Source organism: Micropterus dolomieu, linkage group LG22 (assembly GCF_021292245.1).
Source record: "Micropterus dolomieu isolate WLL.071019.BEF.003 ecotype Adirondacks linkage group LG22, ASM2129224v1, whole genome shotgun sequence".
NCBI lineage: Eukaryota > Metazoa > Chordata > Actinopteri > Centrarchiformes > Centrarchidae > Micropterus > Micropterus dolomieu.
The window spans coordinates 911,368-926,264 of NC_060171.1; the positions used below are offsets into that span (position 1 = coordinate 911,368).

At 40.0% G+C, this 14,897-nt stretch overlaps 1 protein-coding gene across 2 annotated transcripts in view; it reads right to left on the reverse strand.

The window, feature by feature from the left end:
• Nucleotides 1–14,655, reverse strand: part of spg11 (SPG11 vesicle trafficking associated, spatacsin) — a 47,700-nt gene extending 33,045 nt beyond the window's left edge. For both annotated transcript variants that reach the window (XM_046036197.1, XM_046036196.1), the window contains exons 1-9: nt 14,307–14,655; nt 11,561–11,748; nt 10,090–10,317; nt 7,278–7,494; nt 6,720–6,857; nt 4,367–4,755; nt 3,405–3,550; nt 2,466–2,580; nt 2,099–2,254 (exon numbers count right to left, since the gene is read on the reverse strand). In XM_046036197.1, coding sequence (XP_045892153.1) covers nt 2,099–2,254; nt 2,466–2,580; nt 3,405–3,550; nt 4,367–4,755; nt 6,720–6,857; nt 7,278–7,494; nt 10,090–10,317; nt 11,561–11,748; nt 14,307–14,521 — 1,792 coding nt within the window. In that variant the 5' untranslated portion in view covers nt 14,522–14,655. The remainder of the gene's footprint in view (nt 1–2,098; nt 2,255–2,465; nt 2,581–3,404; nt 3,551–4,366; nt 4,756–6,719; nt 6,858–7,277; nt 7,495–10,089; nt 10,318–11,560; nt 11,749–14,306) is intronic.
• Between the last annotated feature and the right edge of the window lie 242 nt (nt 14,656–14,897).

The following is a 14,897-nucleotide window of genomic DNA, read 5'->3' on the forward strand; positions in this document are numbered from 1 at the left end:
AAGATAGAGACATAGAGAGATAGATAGAGAGATAGATAGAGAGATAGATAGAGACATAGAGACATAGACAGAGACATAGATAGAGACATAGATAGATAGAGACATAGATATAGAGACATAGAGAGATAGAGGCATAGAGAGATAGAGACATAGAGAGATAGAGACATAGATAGATAGAGACATAGAGAGATAGTGTTAGAGACATAGAGACATAGAGAGATAGTGTTAGAGACATAGAGAGATAGAGACATAGAGAGATAGATAGATAGATAGATAGAGACATAGAGAGATAGAGAGATAGAGACATAGAGAGAGAGATAGAGACATAGAGATAGATAGATAGATAGATAGATAGATAGAGAGATAGAGAGATAGATAGATAGATAGATAGATAGAGAGATAGATAGAGACATAGAGACATAGACAGATAGAGACATAGATAGAGAGATAGAGTGATAGAAAGATAGAGACAGAGAGATAGAGACATAGATAGAGACATAGAGATAGAGACATAGATAGAGACATAGATAGATAGAGACATAGATATAGAGACATAGAGAGATAGAGGCATAGAGAGATAGAGACATAGAGAGATAGAGACATAGATAGATAGAGACATAGAGAGATAGTGTTAGAGACATAGAGACATAGAGAGATAGTGTTAGAGACATAGAGAGATAGAGACATAGAGAGATAGATAGATAGATAGATAGAGACATAGAGAGATAGAGTGTTAGAGACATAGAGAGAGAGATAGAGACATAGAGAGATAGATAGATAGAGACATAGAGAGATAGAGGCATAGAGAGATAGAGGCATAGAGAGATAGAGGCATAGAGAGATAGAGAGATAGTGTTAGAGACATAGAGAGAGAGATAGAGACATAGAGAGATAGATAGATAGATAGAGACATAGAGAGATAGAGTGTTAGAGACATAGAGAGAGAGATAGAGACATAGAGAGATAGATAGATAGATAGATAGATAGAGAGATAGATAGAGACATAGAGACATAGACAGATAGAGACATAGATAGAGAGATAGAGTGATAGAAAGATAGAGACAGAGAGATAGAGACATAAATAGAGACATAGATAGAGATAGAGACATAGATAGAGAGATAGAGACATAGATAGATAGAGACATAGAAAGAGACATAGAGACATAGATAGAGACATAGAAAGAGACATAGAGATAGAGGCATAGAGAGATAGAGGCATAGAGAGATAGAGGCATAGAGAGATAGAGACATAGAGAGATAGAGACATAGAGAGATAGAGTGTTAGAGACATAGAGAGATAGATAGAGAGATAGAGACATAGAGAGATAGATAGAGAGATAGATAGAGACATAGAGACATAGACAGATAGAGACATAGATAGAGAGATAGAGTGATAGAGAGCTAGAGACAGAGAGATAGAGACATAGATAGAGACATAGATAGAGAGATAGAGAGAGAGATAGATAGAGACATAGATAGAGAGATAAGTGGAACTTTATATCGTCTGCCTGATGGCAGTAACTGGAAGGAGTGATGGAGAGGGTGAGAGGGGTCTCCTGTGATCAGGGTGGCCTTCCTGATCACAGAACGGTTGTGCAGTTCAAATAAGGGGTTTTGTGATGAGCCGATTATATTGCTGCAGTGGTTTATTATGCGGGAGAGTTTGGTTTTATGTTTGACAGTGAGGACGTTGTACCAGGATGAGATGTTGAAGGTGAGAATGGATTCAATGAGTGACGAGTAAACCAGATTTAAAATATCCTTGCTGACATGAAAAGTCCTTAATTTCCTCAGCAGGTGGAGGCGTTGTTGTGCTTTTTTGAACACGGAGTCAGCGTGTTGTGAAGCATTTCAATGAGCAGTAGCGTTACATCGATGATTAAGACCTGTTTAAAAATATTTAAGACCTAGAACACAAACTCGCGAATTTAAGGCCTTAAATTTTGCTTTTTAAATTTAAGACCTTTTAAGACTTTTTAAGACCCTGCGAAAACCCTGTTTAAAACTAAACATCTACAGCCGTGGACAGAAAAGTGTGTGTGTTGTCTCATGATGTGTGTTGGACAGGACAGAGGTGTGTGTGTGTGTGTTGCCTTACACTGTGCGCTGGACAGGACTGAACGGATCTGTGTGTTGACAAAGCTCATGGTGATGTTGAGCAGCTGTTCAGAGAACTGTCGGCTCTGAGCTTCGCTGTTTGATTCTCTGACAGCCGAACACAGAAGGTCCAACGCAGGACACAACTCCTGGACACCTGCACACACAAACACAGGTCAGACACATAAACTACACACAACAAATACAATACACACAGCTTTATGCACAACAGCATGTATGAAACGTCGATGATAAAAGCCACTTTTCGTTACAAAGAATTTGGATTCAGGCATTTAAAGTGAAAGATTAGAAAAGTCGAGGCAGTAAATCGTCTCTTTATAAACAGTTTATGAAGTGTGTATCCGTACTGTCTGTCAGGCTCAGTGTGGATGCTGCAGGCTGATCTGCAGCAGGGTTCAGGATGTTCTCTTTACTCTTCAGGTAGAAATCCACCGTGTCCAGCTGACGATTCTTCAGTCCAGCCTGCAGAACAAAAAAACAGCTTTAAAATAAACAGCAGAGAGACGGATTTTATCTACAGGTCATCCAGATGTCATCTTGGTCTGACCCCGAATAGCCGAAGATTCGATGCTTCGATGGACGGAGCCTGATTCGACTGTCAATCTCACAGTCGAAGCTTCGCAGCGAAACAAGAATCACGCCATTTTGGCGATATGGGGGTGCTCAACGTCTGATTTTACACAGAACTACCAGTTTTCTCCCAATAAGTTAATATACAGCCTGTTACAACACACATTTAAACATTTAATGCTGTAAACAAACATGTAAAAAGAAGAACAGAAAAAGAAGAATAAAACTTTCTATAAATGTTTTTAAAGTGCATGAATAAACCCGAAACTGTAACCCGAACCCTGGGGCGTCAGTGCGCATGTGTGATGGCAGCAGAGGAACACTGAAGAGATGTTGTGCAGAGTTGTTCGCACCTCGCGGGACTTTCAGATCATTTATCACCGTTGATGAACCACACAAAGATTATTATTATATTATTTTATCATTTTTAAAACAGCCGGCTACTTGAAATAGACCCGCGAGGGACCGCGGCGTGCACGCAAAACTCTGCACAAGACCGGTGAATGAAGAGAGAGAAGGGGTCAACAATAAGCCTCAGTTTAGCTTCAGCTCGCAATCTCCGCGCACAAACACACACATGATTCAAATGATTCAGTCGACTACAGGCAGGACTTGACGATTCTGATGTAAATCCGTAGTCGGGGACAGCCCTAGTTCATTCTAACAATCTCCTCTGAGTCTGTGCCGTGTCAGTAAGGGTGCGTGTTGCCTCCTACCTGCAGGGCGTGGATGGGGATGGAGCAGCGCCCCCAGCTGTTCAGGTGACAGACTGCGTCGACTGTTGCTGCGCTCCCAAATAACATCAACCTGCTGAGCAAGTCCTGCTGGGACACTGAGAACAAGACCTGGAACAGCCCAGCCTCTGCAGACAGACAGACAGAGATTTTTGGTGCATTGGCTTAAAAATAGTCTCCTTTCAAAAACAGCTAACAGATCTTTCCAAGAGGAACGCTCACAAACGCAGATAATTACAACCCAACACACGAACGTCTACACAAAATACAAAACGTTAAAAACAGTTATTATTTACCTTTCGTGGATTGTTCTCTGATATGTATGTTCTGACGCTGCATGAAAACTTTGTGGCCTTGATGTGTTTGTTGTATAATAATGTGGAGGTTTGCAAGTAATATTTATGGTGATGACTTTTTCTATTTTTCTAGTTAAAATTTTTATAAATTATGTCATTTTTGTCTCATATCTCTTGTGAGGTCACATGTTGTGTTTATTATGATACTACAGTCTGTGACATTTTACTCTCTTTACATTCACTATACAGAAATCTACATCCGTTGATAATGGAATCTCTCTGGGACGATATCTTACACCTACCTACAACAGAGATTGTTGTATTTAAGCTTAAGCTCTATCTGGAAATGTGAATGAATGTTCTGTAACGTTGCCCAATTTCATTTGGACGTGGGTGATTTGTGCAGACAAACGAGTCACCTCCTACAAAAGATGGTTTCTCAGTATGTCATGGAGGAGCTGAGCCAGATGAAGATCTAGTTCCGAAACATTGCCAGCTTGTAAATATATTTTTTGCAAGTTTCTTTGCAGCAAATGTTCTTTTTTACAGAATAAAATACTTTGTGGGGCAGCTACAACAGCTCAGATGTCAAAGCTGGAGTCTCTGTAGATGCCGCCGAGGTTTTAGACGCGTCAGTGGCTGACTTACTCTTCAGCAGGAGTCTGTGCTGTCTCTCTCCACAGCGCTGAACTGGAGCCGCCACGCCCTCCGCACGGTGGTAATTAACCTTCCCTGACTCTAAATCCCATAAGGCCACTGCGGTCTGTCTGTTGCCAGGGGAGACAAAGGTAAGCTGGGCGGAGAACTCGGACACGGTGAGCAGAGACGGAGTGGACGACTCGGGGATGGAGAAAGCAACGGTCGCCCCCCCGCAAGGCACTCTGCTGTGGGCTGAGGGCGAAGCCTGCTGCGACTTCAGGTGGCGGAGGGAGGAAGACCAGGAGGTCCCGGCAGGCTGGGGGGAGGAGGAGGAGGAGGTGGGAGCTGCATCCTGCAGAGCTCTGCTGTACATGGAGGCCAGACGAGCTTTCCAGGAGCTAGAAAGGAGTCAAAGTTAGAGGTCACGAAAAAAGGTTTTAAAAAGTGAACTAATAAAAATTAAGAACAGATAAACTTAAACTTAAAACAAATTAAATGATGACAAAAGCTCCTGATAATTTCCAGTGACATCTTCACAGTGTCACAGTCTAAACGGTCTAAAACCCAAAATATATCTCACTTACTATCAGACAAGACAAAGAAAAGCATCAAATCCTCACATGTAAACAGCTGGAACTAGTCAATGTCTGTATTTTTGCTTGAAAAATGATTAAAACTATTAATTATTTATTAAAATAGGTAATGGTAAAACTACTGTACTACAACAGACTGTTAATCACATCAATTAGTAAATGTTCATATGATAAACTCAGTTGTCGTAACATAATACCTGCTAAATATTATCATAGTTTTACTATCATTACAAATTGAAAGAACTTGTCTCTACTGGCCATTTAAAATCATTGATTAAGGAATTGGAGGCTGATTCCATTACTTTTCATTGTTTTGACATTCTGATTGTAAATTTGCTGCGTCAGTTATTGTTAACTGCGTTGTTTTTGTTTTCTATTTTTGACAGCTGTATTGTTGTTTTTATATAACGACTTGCTACTGCTTAGGATGCTTTTTAATCTCAATGAGCATTGCCTGGTTATATAAAAGTTTAAAATAAATAAATGAATACTATTGTGAGCATGTTAGCTCAGAGCATCACTGTGCCTAGCAGCCTCATAGAGCAGCTAGCACGGCTGTAGACTTCATAATAAAACTTTTAGAGCATTAATGCAGCTGACACTTTGGATAAAAGCGTCAGATAAATGAATAAATGTAAATGTATATGGAAATCTGGCTCTACACACCGAGCCGTTTAAAGTTTAAAATTGAGCGTTCAGAACAGGGGGGATATCTGAGATTTTGTCTCACAGGGACCTCTTTTAAATACTTTTACCTCATTATTTGAAGCTTTGGTCATGTTTAACAGGAACATCGGACATGGTCACATTATAGAAATGCCAAGAAATGTGAAAAAGCATAATAATAGGTTTGGCCTGAAGACCTCAGAGAGCGACCAGAAGTGTGTGCGTGCAATAGATCCTGCATGTAAGAGGGAGCTTGACCATGCAAGACACTGTAAGTAATGATTAAAATTTTAAAATGCACTCTAAAGCCAATCAAAAGCCAATGAAGGGCACCAAGCACAGCAGTAATGTGCGATCACCTGCTGGTCTTAGACAAAAGTCTTAAAGCTGCATTCTGTACAACTTGCAGTCGGTCTATGGGGAATACGTTTAAACAAGTACGTTGCAATAATCCAATCATTATGAAATAAAAGCAGATCTAATCTAAGAATGTTCCTGAGATGGAAAAAACAGGCAGGAACCACAGATTCAACATGACTGTTAAAACACACACCCAGATTTCTCATAACAGTGTAGTCAGAGGACGATAGAGCACCAAAGGCCTGCCAAAAATCAGCACCTCAGTTTTATCTGAAGTTGCAAAAAAAATGTCTGCCATTCATTTGTTAATGGAGGCAAAGCAATTGTGCAACAAGGACAGTTTGTCTTGGCTAAAAGATATATATATATATATATATATATATATATATATATATATATATATGAAAAATTGGATGTCATCAGCATAACAATGATAAGATATTTCTTTAAAACTACCAATAAGCTTTCCAAGAGGAAGCCTGTAATTAGTAGTTGATGACGTATTTCAGACTGTGTAATCGGAACAATATTAAGAGTTACTATGGCTGCCAGTTCAAGCAGCCATAGTAATGTAGGTATTGTAATTGTATGCCTGTTATCACCTCGGTATGGCCGATGGAACTTCAAGAACCACGATGGAATGAAGTCCTGGACATATTCATGTCTTCCATGACAATTTCTTCACACGCTGATGATCCACGTCTCTGTATCCTGTCAAATAAACTAAAGTAAAAGGCGTTTACCGGTCAGCGCTGAAGGCTGCTCCCAGGGCGGCAAGGCTGCAGCTGGAGCTCGACAGGCTGTCCTGGTCTCTTGGGTGATGGGGCTGGAGCGGGGGGTGAGAGGGGGGAGCAGCACACAGTAGGTGGTCTGGATACATCCTGGAAGACAGAAATAACAATCTGAAGTTTGTTTTGTTTTACCTCTGAATGCACCAAAGCTTGGTTAACTTGCAGATGGATGGGCTGATCCGATGAGCTTCTTGTAGTGAATCATTTTAATATTCAGGAACATTCACATCAGAACATTTGGCTAAAAAAAAAAATACAGGCAGTGGGCCATGTCTCTGTAGTGCAGTCAGGATCTGTTCAGTGGGCAGACAAATCAACATTGTTCCCGTGTGCAATGTTTCCTCTATAATGTGCTGCTTATAACCTCATTTGTGCGGCATTTATGTGTTTCATTGTTGCTTCGGGGATTTTGATTAACATGAAATGACGTGTTTGATAAAAACAAGAACTAAAAATGGGAAAAGTGTCCAAAAGCTGTAGAGCTTTCGGCTCGTTTCCCTGCTGCTGTACCTGAAGTAGCGGTTGAGGTCGACCGCGACGGCAGCGTGAGACTGAGTGACGGCTACGACCGTATTGAGATCGGCTGACACCTGGAGGAGGCAGAAGGAGGAAGAGGAGGATAAGGAGGAACGAGGGGAGATGAGGTCGTCCTCTGCCAGGTCAGAGCTCAGGTAAGCTGGGAGGTCAACGCAGGCCAGCAGACTGCCATCGGAGATATTATAAACAGCTGGAGGTCACGTTAAAGAAGAGGCTGCTGGGAGGAGTTTACAAAGTGATAATCTTAACTCATTAGCTCAGCTGTCATCCAGCCACTGAGGAAGACCATGAGATGCTGATAAAAGCTCAGGAAAAGACCAGAGATTAGTGTTGTTGAATGAGATTAAGTTACATCAATTTAGTTGTGTGTGTACTTTGATGTTAGTCTATCTCCGGTTTGTTAGCTTATACTTAGTTTTGTTTATTTTAGTTTCATTGAGGCTATCTTCGTTTCATAGCTTAGCTTCAGTAGTTTAAAAACGAATACGATCTCCGTCCACACCAGCATTTTAGCTGTGTATCAGAGTTGATCTGCGTCTGTATTAAAACAACCCATCTTGTCACCGTTCACGTACACTGAGCATGCGCGTGCCGGTGTAAACATGAAGCAGAGGGTCGGTTCCAATTAAAGGATCTGTTAAAGTAATGCAGACAAAGAACCACACCAGATTTGATTTTGCACGGACCAATAATGAGCTGGGACTGTTACTGGGGAGTCGTCGCAAAGTAAATACGGCGACAGAGAGTACAAGTGAAGGCCACGTTATCAGGTGTTATGTGTTTTATTTGTTATTTATTACTTAAAGACTTTCCCCTCATGGATCAATAAAGTATTTCTGATTGCCCGGTACAAAATATTTTCATAAAATACCAAGTCAAACAGCAGCATCGTGATTCTGCTTTGCGTGACTTATAAAATCCAATCAGGAAGCCAAACGTGAGCGTCTGCGTCTTCGTTTCTAAAGTCCTCCGTTTTTCGCCCGTCCGCACTGAAACACTCTCCGGAGTTTTAAAACAAAAAACAGCGTCGGCAGTGTTGTCAAACTTCTGTTTTAGGTGTGGGACGGGCGGTGCGAACGTAGAAAAAGGTCTCCGTTTTAAAAGCAGAACGCAGTAGTGTGGATGGGGCTTGACTCTGGGGACGACAAAGACGGGGCGGGTTTAGGACGTGGGTCAGCCAGGAGCCAAAGTCAGCAAGAAAACCACTTCTGTGTTGGAAGCTCCTGTGACCGACTATTGAGAGCCTAAGTCCCTCCCCTTCAGGTGGACCACCATGGGACCTTATTTCGGAAAAATATTGTACGGTAGTCAACGGCGAGGGACAACAAATATTTTGATCCCGTTTGAATTGTGCCCTGAATCATACATGTGATGTTTGTCAATTTAAAAAATACATTTTAAAGTCAAGAAAGTCGCAGTTTGATGTAAAACTGTTCAGGTATAAGACTTTGAAAATACATAATTACAAAGACCACAAACCAAAAAGTCGCGTATGTGACGTCGTAACTTTCTTTGTCAATGACTGAAGCTAACGTCAAAAAACTTAAATGAGAGGATGATACGATAAAAGGACTGAGAGTCGTTGGATTAAACACATCAGGTGAGATATATTTCTGCGTGGAACACGGCTAAGTAATCCAGCTAGTAGCCACAAAGCAACGAACGTTAGCTTAGCATTACCGCGCTAACATGTTGGTGACGTATATTGTGCGAGACGAGAGATGTAGTTCGTTGAACGGTTTTCACACAAAACAACATGTAACTTTACTGTTTTACGACAAACTGCGACTTTCTTGACTTGCAAAATTCTATTTTAAATTGACAAACATCATCTGTGTAATTCAGGGCTCAATTCTAACGCGATAAAAAGTTGTCTCTCGCCATTCACTACCGAACATATTTTTTCTGAAATAAGGTCCCATGAGCTGGAAGCGGAAGTGAGTGACTTAGGCTCTCTATAGCCTGTCCAGGTACAAAGTGGCATTATGAGACAGGACTGGCCGAAGCTAGCTAGTTAGCATGCTAACTTCAGTAGATATCTCTGCAACACTGACATGGCGAAAGAATTGTTTCATATTCTATTGATAATTTTAGTTTAGTAAAAATTCTTTAACTACTTTAACACTAGTTTCAAGACTATGTTAGTTTAGTTTAGTTCATCTGTTTAACTCCAAATAATCTGTCAACTTTCTCTTAGTTTGTGCAGAATATCATGTTTTCTTTGAGGCTATCTTATTTTAATTTAGTTTCACTCATCTTTGTTTGGGTTGGTTTTACTTGGTTAAGTTCAGTTTAATTTCCTTCAGCTTAAATTTGTTTAGTTACCGAATTAGTTTAACTACTCATTTAGTTTAACTGTTAATTTATCAGTGTTTTGTTCATTAAACTTCTCCAAGGCTAGCTTACTTTGATTTAGTTCAGTTTAATTCTTCATTTGGTTTAGTTCAGTTTCATTCAATTTAGATTAGTTTCTCTTATTCTAGTCAGCTTAGTTGTGTTTAGCCTAGTTAGCTTATTTATTATGGTTGATAATTTAGGTTATACTTGTCTGCATTGTATTATTGTATTTTTTGTATACTTGTACATTTTCTGATCTCCTTACTTTTCATATATTTATGAAAAATACAATTTATACCAAGACAAATTCCTCGTATGTGAAAATGTACCTGGAAGTTCCGATTCTGATTCTTAGCTAGATGATCAGTTATAATTAATATTACTAATGTTGGTCTAATTAGTAGCAGCAGATTTAATAGTAGGTTTATTTGTATGAGTATGAGGATACATATGAGTCCAGTGGAGCTGAGGATGAACAGGGTTTCCCTGCAGACACAGTGGTGGACAGCAGTGTGTTGGTCGCTTTCAGTCCGCCGGATGCTGCAGCGGGATGTCGTCTGCGGCTCCTCCTCCGTCTGCTGCCACTGCAGCTGCAGCAGCCAATCACAGTTCAGCAGCATGCAGCAGCGGCCGGCAGCAAACGACAACACGCGCACCGACTGCAGCTCACACACACCTAAAGACAAAGGCTCAATCAGTAATATTATAACATTCATTAACAATATACACTACTGGTCACAAGTTTTAGAACTCCCCCATGTTTGTAGTTCTTATGTAAATCTAAGTAGTTTAAGTCCAGTGAAAAACCTTAAATGGTACCAAAGAAAGCAGCAAACTGACTGAAAGAGACAAATGAAGGAAGTTTTGTTCACTATTTCACACAAGGATCAACCGATGACCAACAGGTCTTTATTAATTGCCTTTTTAGTCACAATATAGTGGAAATATAGTTTCTGAGGGTGTATTAAGAGGCTGTTCCAAGGTGTTTACTGTAGAAATGTGTTTCATTTACTCACAATTCAAATCAGCTTTATTGGAATGAATGTCTAACAACAGTATTGCCAAAGCTACATATAAATTACATGAGAACAACTGATTTCATACATTTCATTAAATAAGTAAATAAAATTGTAAAAGTTGTGTTAAATAAATTATAAAAAATATATAAAATATAAAAATTCCGTAAAAATAAAAGTAAATAAATAAAACAGTAAGCGCGTGCGTGTGTTAAAAAAATAAAAAAAAAAAAAAAAAAAATATATATATATATATATATATATATTTAAAATTTAAATAAATGAAAAAGTAACGTGTGTTATTATAATAATTAAAAGTTAAAAAAAATAAATGAAACAGTAAGCGTGTGTGTGTTATTATAATAATAAAATTAAAAATAAAATAAATAGATAAAACCATAAACGTGTGTGTTTATATTGATAGACAAAAAAAAATTATAATTTAAAAAAATAAAATAAAAACTGTGTCAAATGTGAAATTTAAACTTCCACTGCTGCAGAATAACTTGAAGTTGTTAACTTATTACTTGATCTCTGAAAGCTATACATCTCTGACAAATATTTCTCAGTTTTGCTGACCTAAACTTTGTCTTTAGCAGCGGAAGGAAATGAAGCCGTGAAAGTTGCTACAGCAAACACCCTCAGACTGAGCAGCCGGTCATCGGTTGATGCTACAGTAATTTTATCTCTGAAAATGTCACAGTTCTGGTGACGTAAACATTGCTGATCATTTTTATACCATTTAAGGTTCTTCCCTGGACTTGATCTACTTATATTTAAATAAAAACTAGAAACTTGAGGGTGTTCTAAAACACACCGGCAGTGTCTTCAGTCTTCTGTCAGGTTGATACTGCAGCGTCAGTGGACCCCCGTCCGAGGGTCGACGGTGGGCCTGGTACTCACCGGGGTCCTGCTCTCTGACGGTCTGCAGCAGGCGATCTGCAGGACATTCAGACACACAGAGCAGAGAGACGGACGCTGATCGTTCCGCTTCCACCTCCAGCAGCTTCAGGTCGCACTGAGATCCAACAGCCAGCAGTCTGAAGCTGCTGACGCCCCGACTGTGGACGGACGCCTCCTCCCAGAAAAAACTAGAAGCGGAAGAACATTTGAAGAGTTTGATTTGTTTCTCTGACTGCGGACACAAAGCTGAGCACGTTAAGATATTTTGCCATTAGCTAGGGAATTACTAGCATCGATCCTGAGACCACAGAACTACCGTAAAGCTTCATTTCGAAGGTTTTCTGGATGTACAACAAATGTAAATGTTCATTTTTAAGCCAGTATGGACATGCTACACTTTGTACATCGGTTAGATTCTCCACAATTCAATCGTTCAGTTGATTTTATGAAAACAATGAGCACCAAAAGTATAATTCATTCAGCTTTACCGGCATGTGTGTCCATTCCTTGATTATTTCTATTCCTTTAGTCCGTAAGCGTCCACCGATCAAAACAATAAAACAGTACTTCATAAAAATGTAATCCACGTTAGCTTCACCTTTATGAGCTACTACAACATTAAAGTGATTATTAACACATTAAAACATCAAAAATTATTATGTAGCAATATTTTATTCTCAAATGTCCCATTCTGCACAATGTGTACTTTAAGTCCATTTTAATGGTAGAACTTTTGTACTTAAGTAACATTTTGAATGCAGGACTTTTCAGTGGTGGACCGTAAGTAAGTACTTTCCCTCAAGTCACGTATTGAAGTACAAATTCGAGGTTCTTATATTTTACTTGAGTGTTTTCTTTTCACCACATCTCAGAGGGAGATATTGTACTTTTTACTTCACTACATTTATCTGAGAGCATCAGTTACTTTACAGAGTCAGATTTCTGGAGGTGTCCCTTTGGGCTCTGGGCAGCTGTGATGACATTTCTCACTATTGGAAAAAGTCATTAACTGCTGTCTGATACAAAATAGTTAAATCCTGCTTTTACATGAATGCACGAGGAATAATAATCTCATGACATACTACATAATAGTACAACAGTCACAGGGGACAGTTTTATTTCTATGTTGAGTACATTTACTTTTAATACTTTAAGTACATTTTCCTGATTATACTTTTGTGACATTTTTAATGCAGTCCTTTGTTTTGGTACATGACTAACAACACCATCTAATAAGCAATACATGAGATCCAATGATATTTTTATAAATTGCCAAGGGTCTCTTAAATGTTTATTTGTAAAAATAATAATAATAATAATAATAATAATAATAATAAAGCCAAAAAGAATAATTGTTTTGTAATTGTGAGAGTTTGAGTATCGGCATGTTGCCTCTGGCCCACTTCACCAGCTGTTTAAGTTAAATGTAAAGAGAGAAAAACACATTTTTGCTGAAATCATTTAAATTTTTGCAGGAAACTGAGATTATTGTCTTTGCTGAGACAAACTAACAGCATCTTAAATACAATTCATTTAAAAGTGAACTGACTGTGTTGTATGGGTGAGTGTTTCTGCACAGTGTGTCGTGTAATTAAAACAGTTTAGGTTTTACACGGATAACGGATACACCTATAACCTGTTTTGCTCCCTCAATTTCTTTCTAATTTTTCAGTAAGCCTGTTGGTACATGTGTTGGCGAGCTAAAAAAGAACCTCAAATGACAATTTTTACAAAAACTATTTGACTTTGAACGCGCCTGGCGAAACATCTTTCAGAAACATTTTAACTTGTTGTTACGGATAATTGCTTTATCGCCCTGATGAGTGAAATTTCCTCACTCGGTTTGGCCGTGATCCGTTTTCCATTGCAGACCCAGAGATGGCATCCCTCAATGTAGCTGGTCGTCATAGCGACGCCACACACAACTGCTGCGACGTAATGTTTAATGCGACACACACACACACACACAGTTGTCTCTTGATTTTCCTCTGCAGTTGTTGCGTCAGCGGTCTGTGTGACGGTGGGACCAGGGCAGGCGGCTGGCCGGCCTCGCCAGCTCCTCCCACGGGTTGGCGCAGGCTTCCTCCGCCGCTCCTCAACTCTTTTCATAAAACTGGCAATATTCAACATCTACACAGCTGATTTCTCACCTCAAAGCTCCTCAGAAGTGGATTTAGTGATGAAATAACGTGTGAAAACTGTAAAATGTAAAACTTTCTGCTGCTGGCCTCTGTCAGGCGCACGCAATGACGACGCAGTGATAAGTGACCTGGAAGCAGGTACAACTTTTCCACAGTGGAAAACCACACAAAGGCGAGTGGAGCTGGTCCCGCAGAGGAAAAGGGCCTCATGTCCAGCTTATTTTCTACAGATTCTCTGATGTCCTTCATGTAGGCTCCGCCCCGCCCACTATACAAGTCTCAGACCAATCAAAACTATTTTTACATGTCAACTAGTGTCGTAGCAACAATTCAAGATCAGTATTTGTGATTGGCTGTAAAAGTGAAGCTCAAACATTATTTGGCCCATTAGTACTTTTAGTAAAGGACCTAAATACTTCTAGGACTTTTACAGTACTTGTGTCAGAGCAACTTATACTTAAGTAAAACACCTGATTACTTCTTCCACTGCTGCTCATGACAATTTTATATATTTAAAAGCTGATTTATTTATGAGTTTTTCCTATAAACGCAGATTTTTTTGGGATGATAAGATGTCTGAAGTGACTTCGGGCTGTGAGACTCACTCCGTGTAGCAGCCGTCCGCTGCAGCCGGAGGGGCCTCTCTGTCAGCCGGGTCCCAGACCACTAGCCGCCCCCGGGCCCCCAGACACCCGAGCAGGGAGCCTCCAGGAGCCAGTTCAGCTTTCTGGACGTCTGCTACTTCTCCACAGTGCTGGTTCTCCGGGATCACACACACCTCCAGGGAGTCTCTGTCCGGCCGCTGATCCGCCTCCAACATCTTCACGCGTTGGACGAGCAACGTATGAAAGAGGCTGCGGGTTCAGGTGTTTGAAAAGAAAAGCAATCTGACGGCGACAGACTGCGACTACACCGACATTTCTTCTTGTCATGTAAACAGCAGCTGGGCCCGGAGAGTCACATGCCCTCACTTCCCCTGTCAGCTGACCAAATCTGACCAATAGGCAAACGGCACAGAAGTCGACTTAATCGAAAGACGACCTTGGTGCACAAGTGATTTTAGCAACGAGAGAGACATTGCTGAGAATTGTAGTTTCTGTGGTGGATACGATAGAGGATTAGGAATTAAATGGGGGAAAATAAGATTTTCCAGAATAAAGTGAAATGGTACTTCAGCTTTATTCTCCTCATGTTGT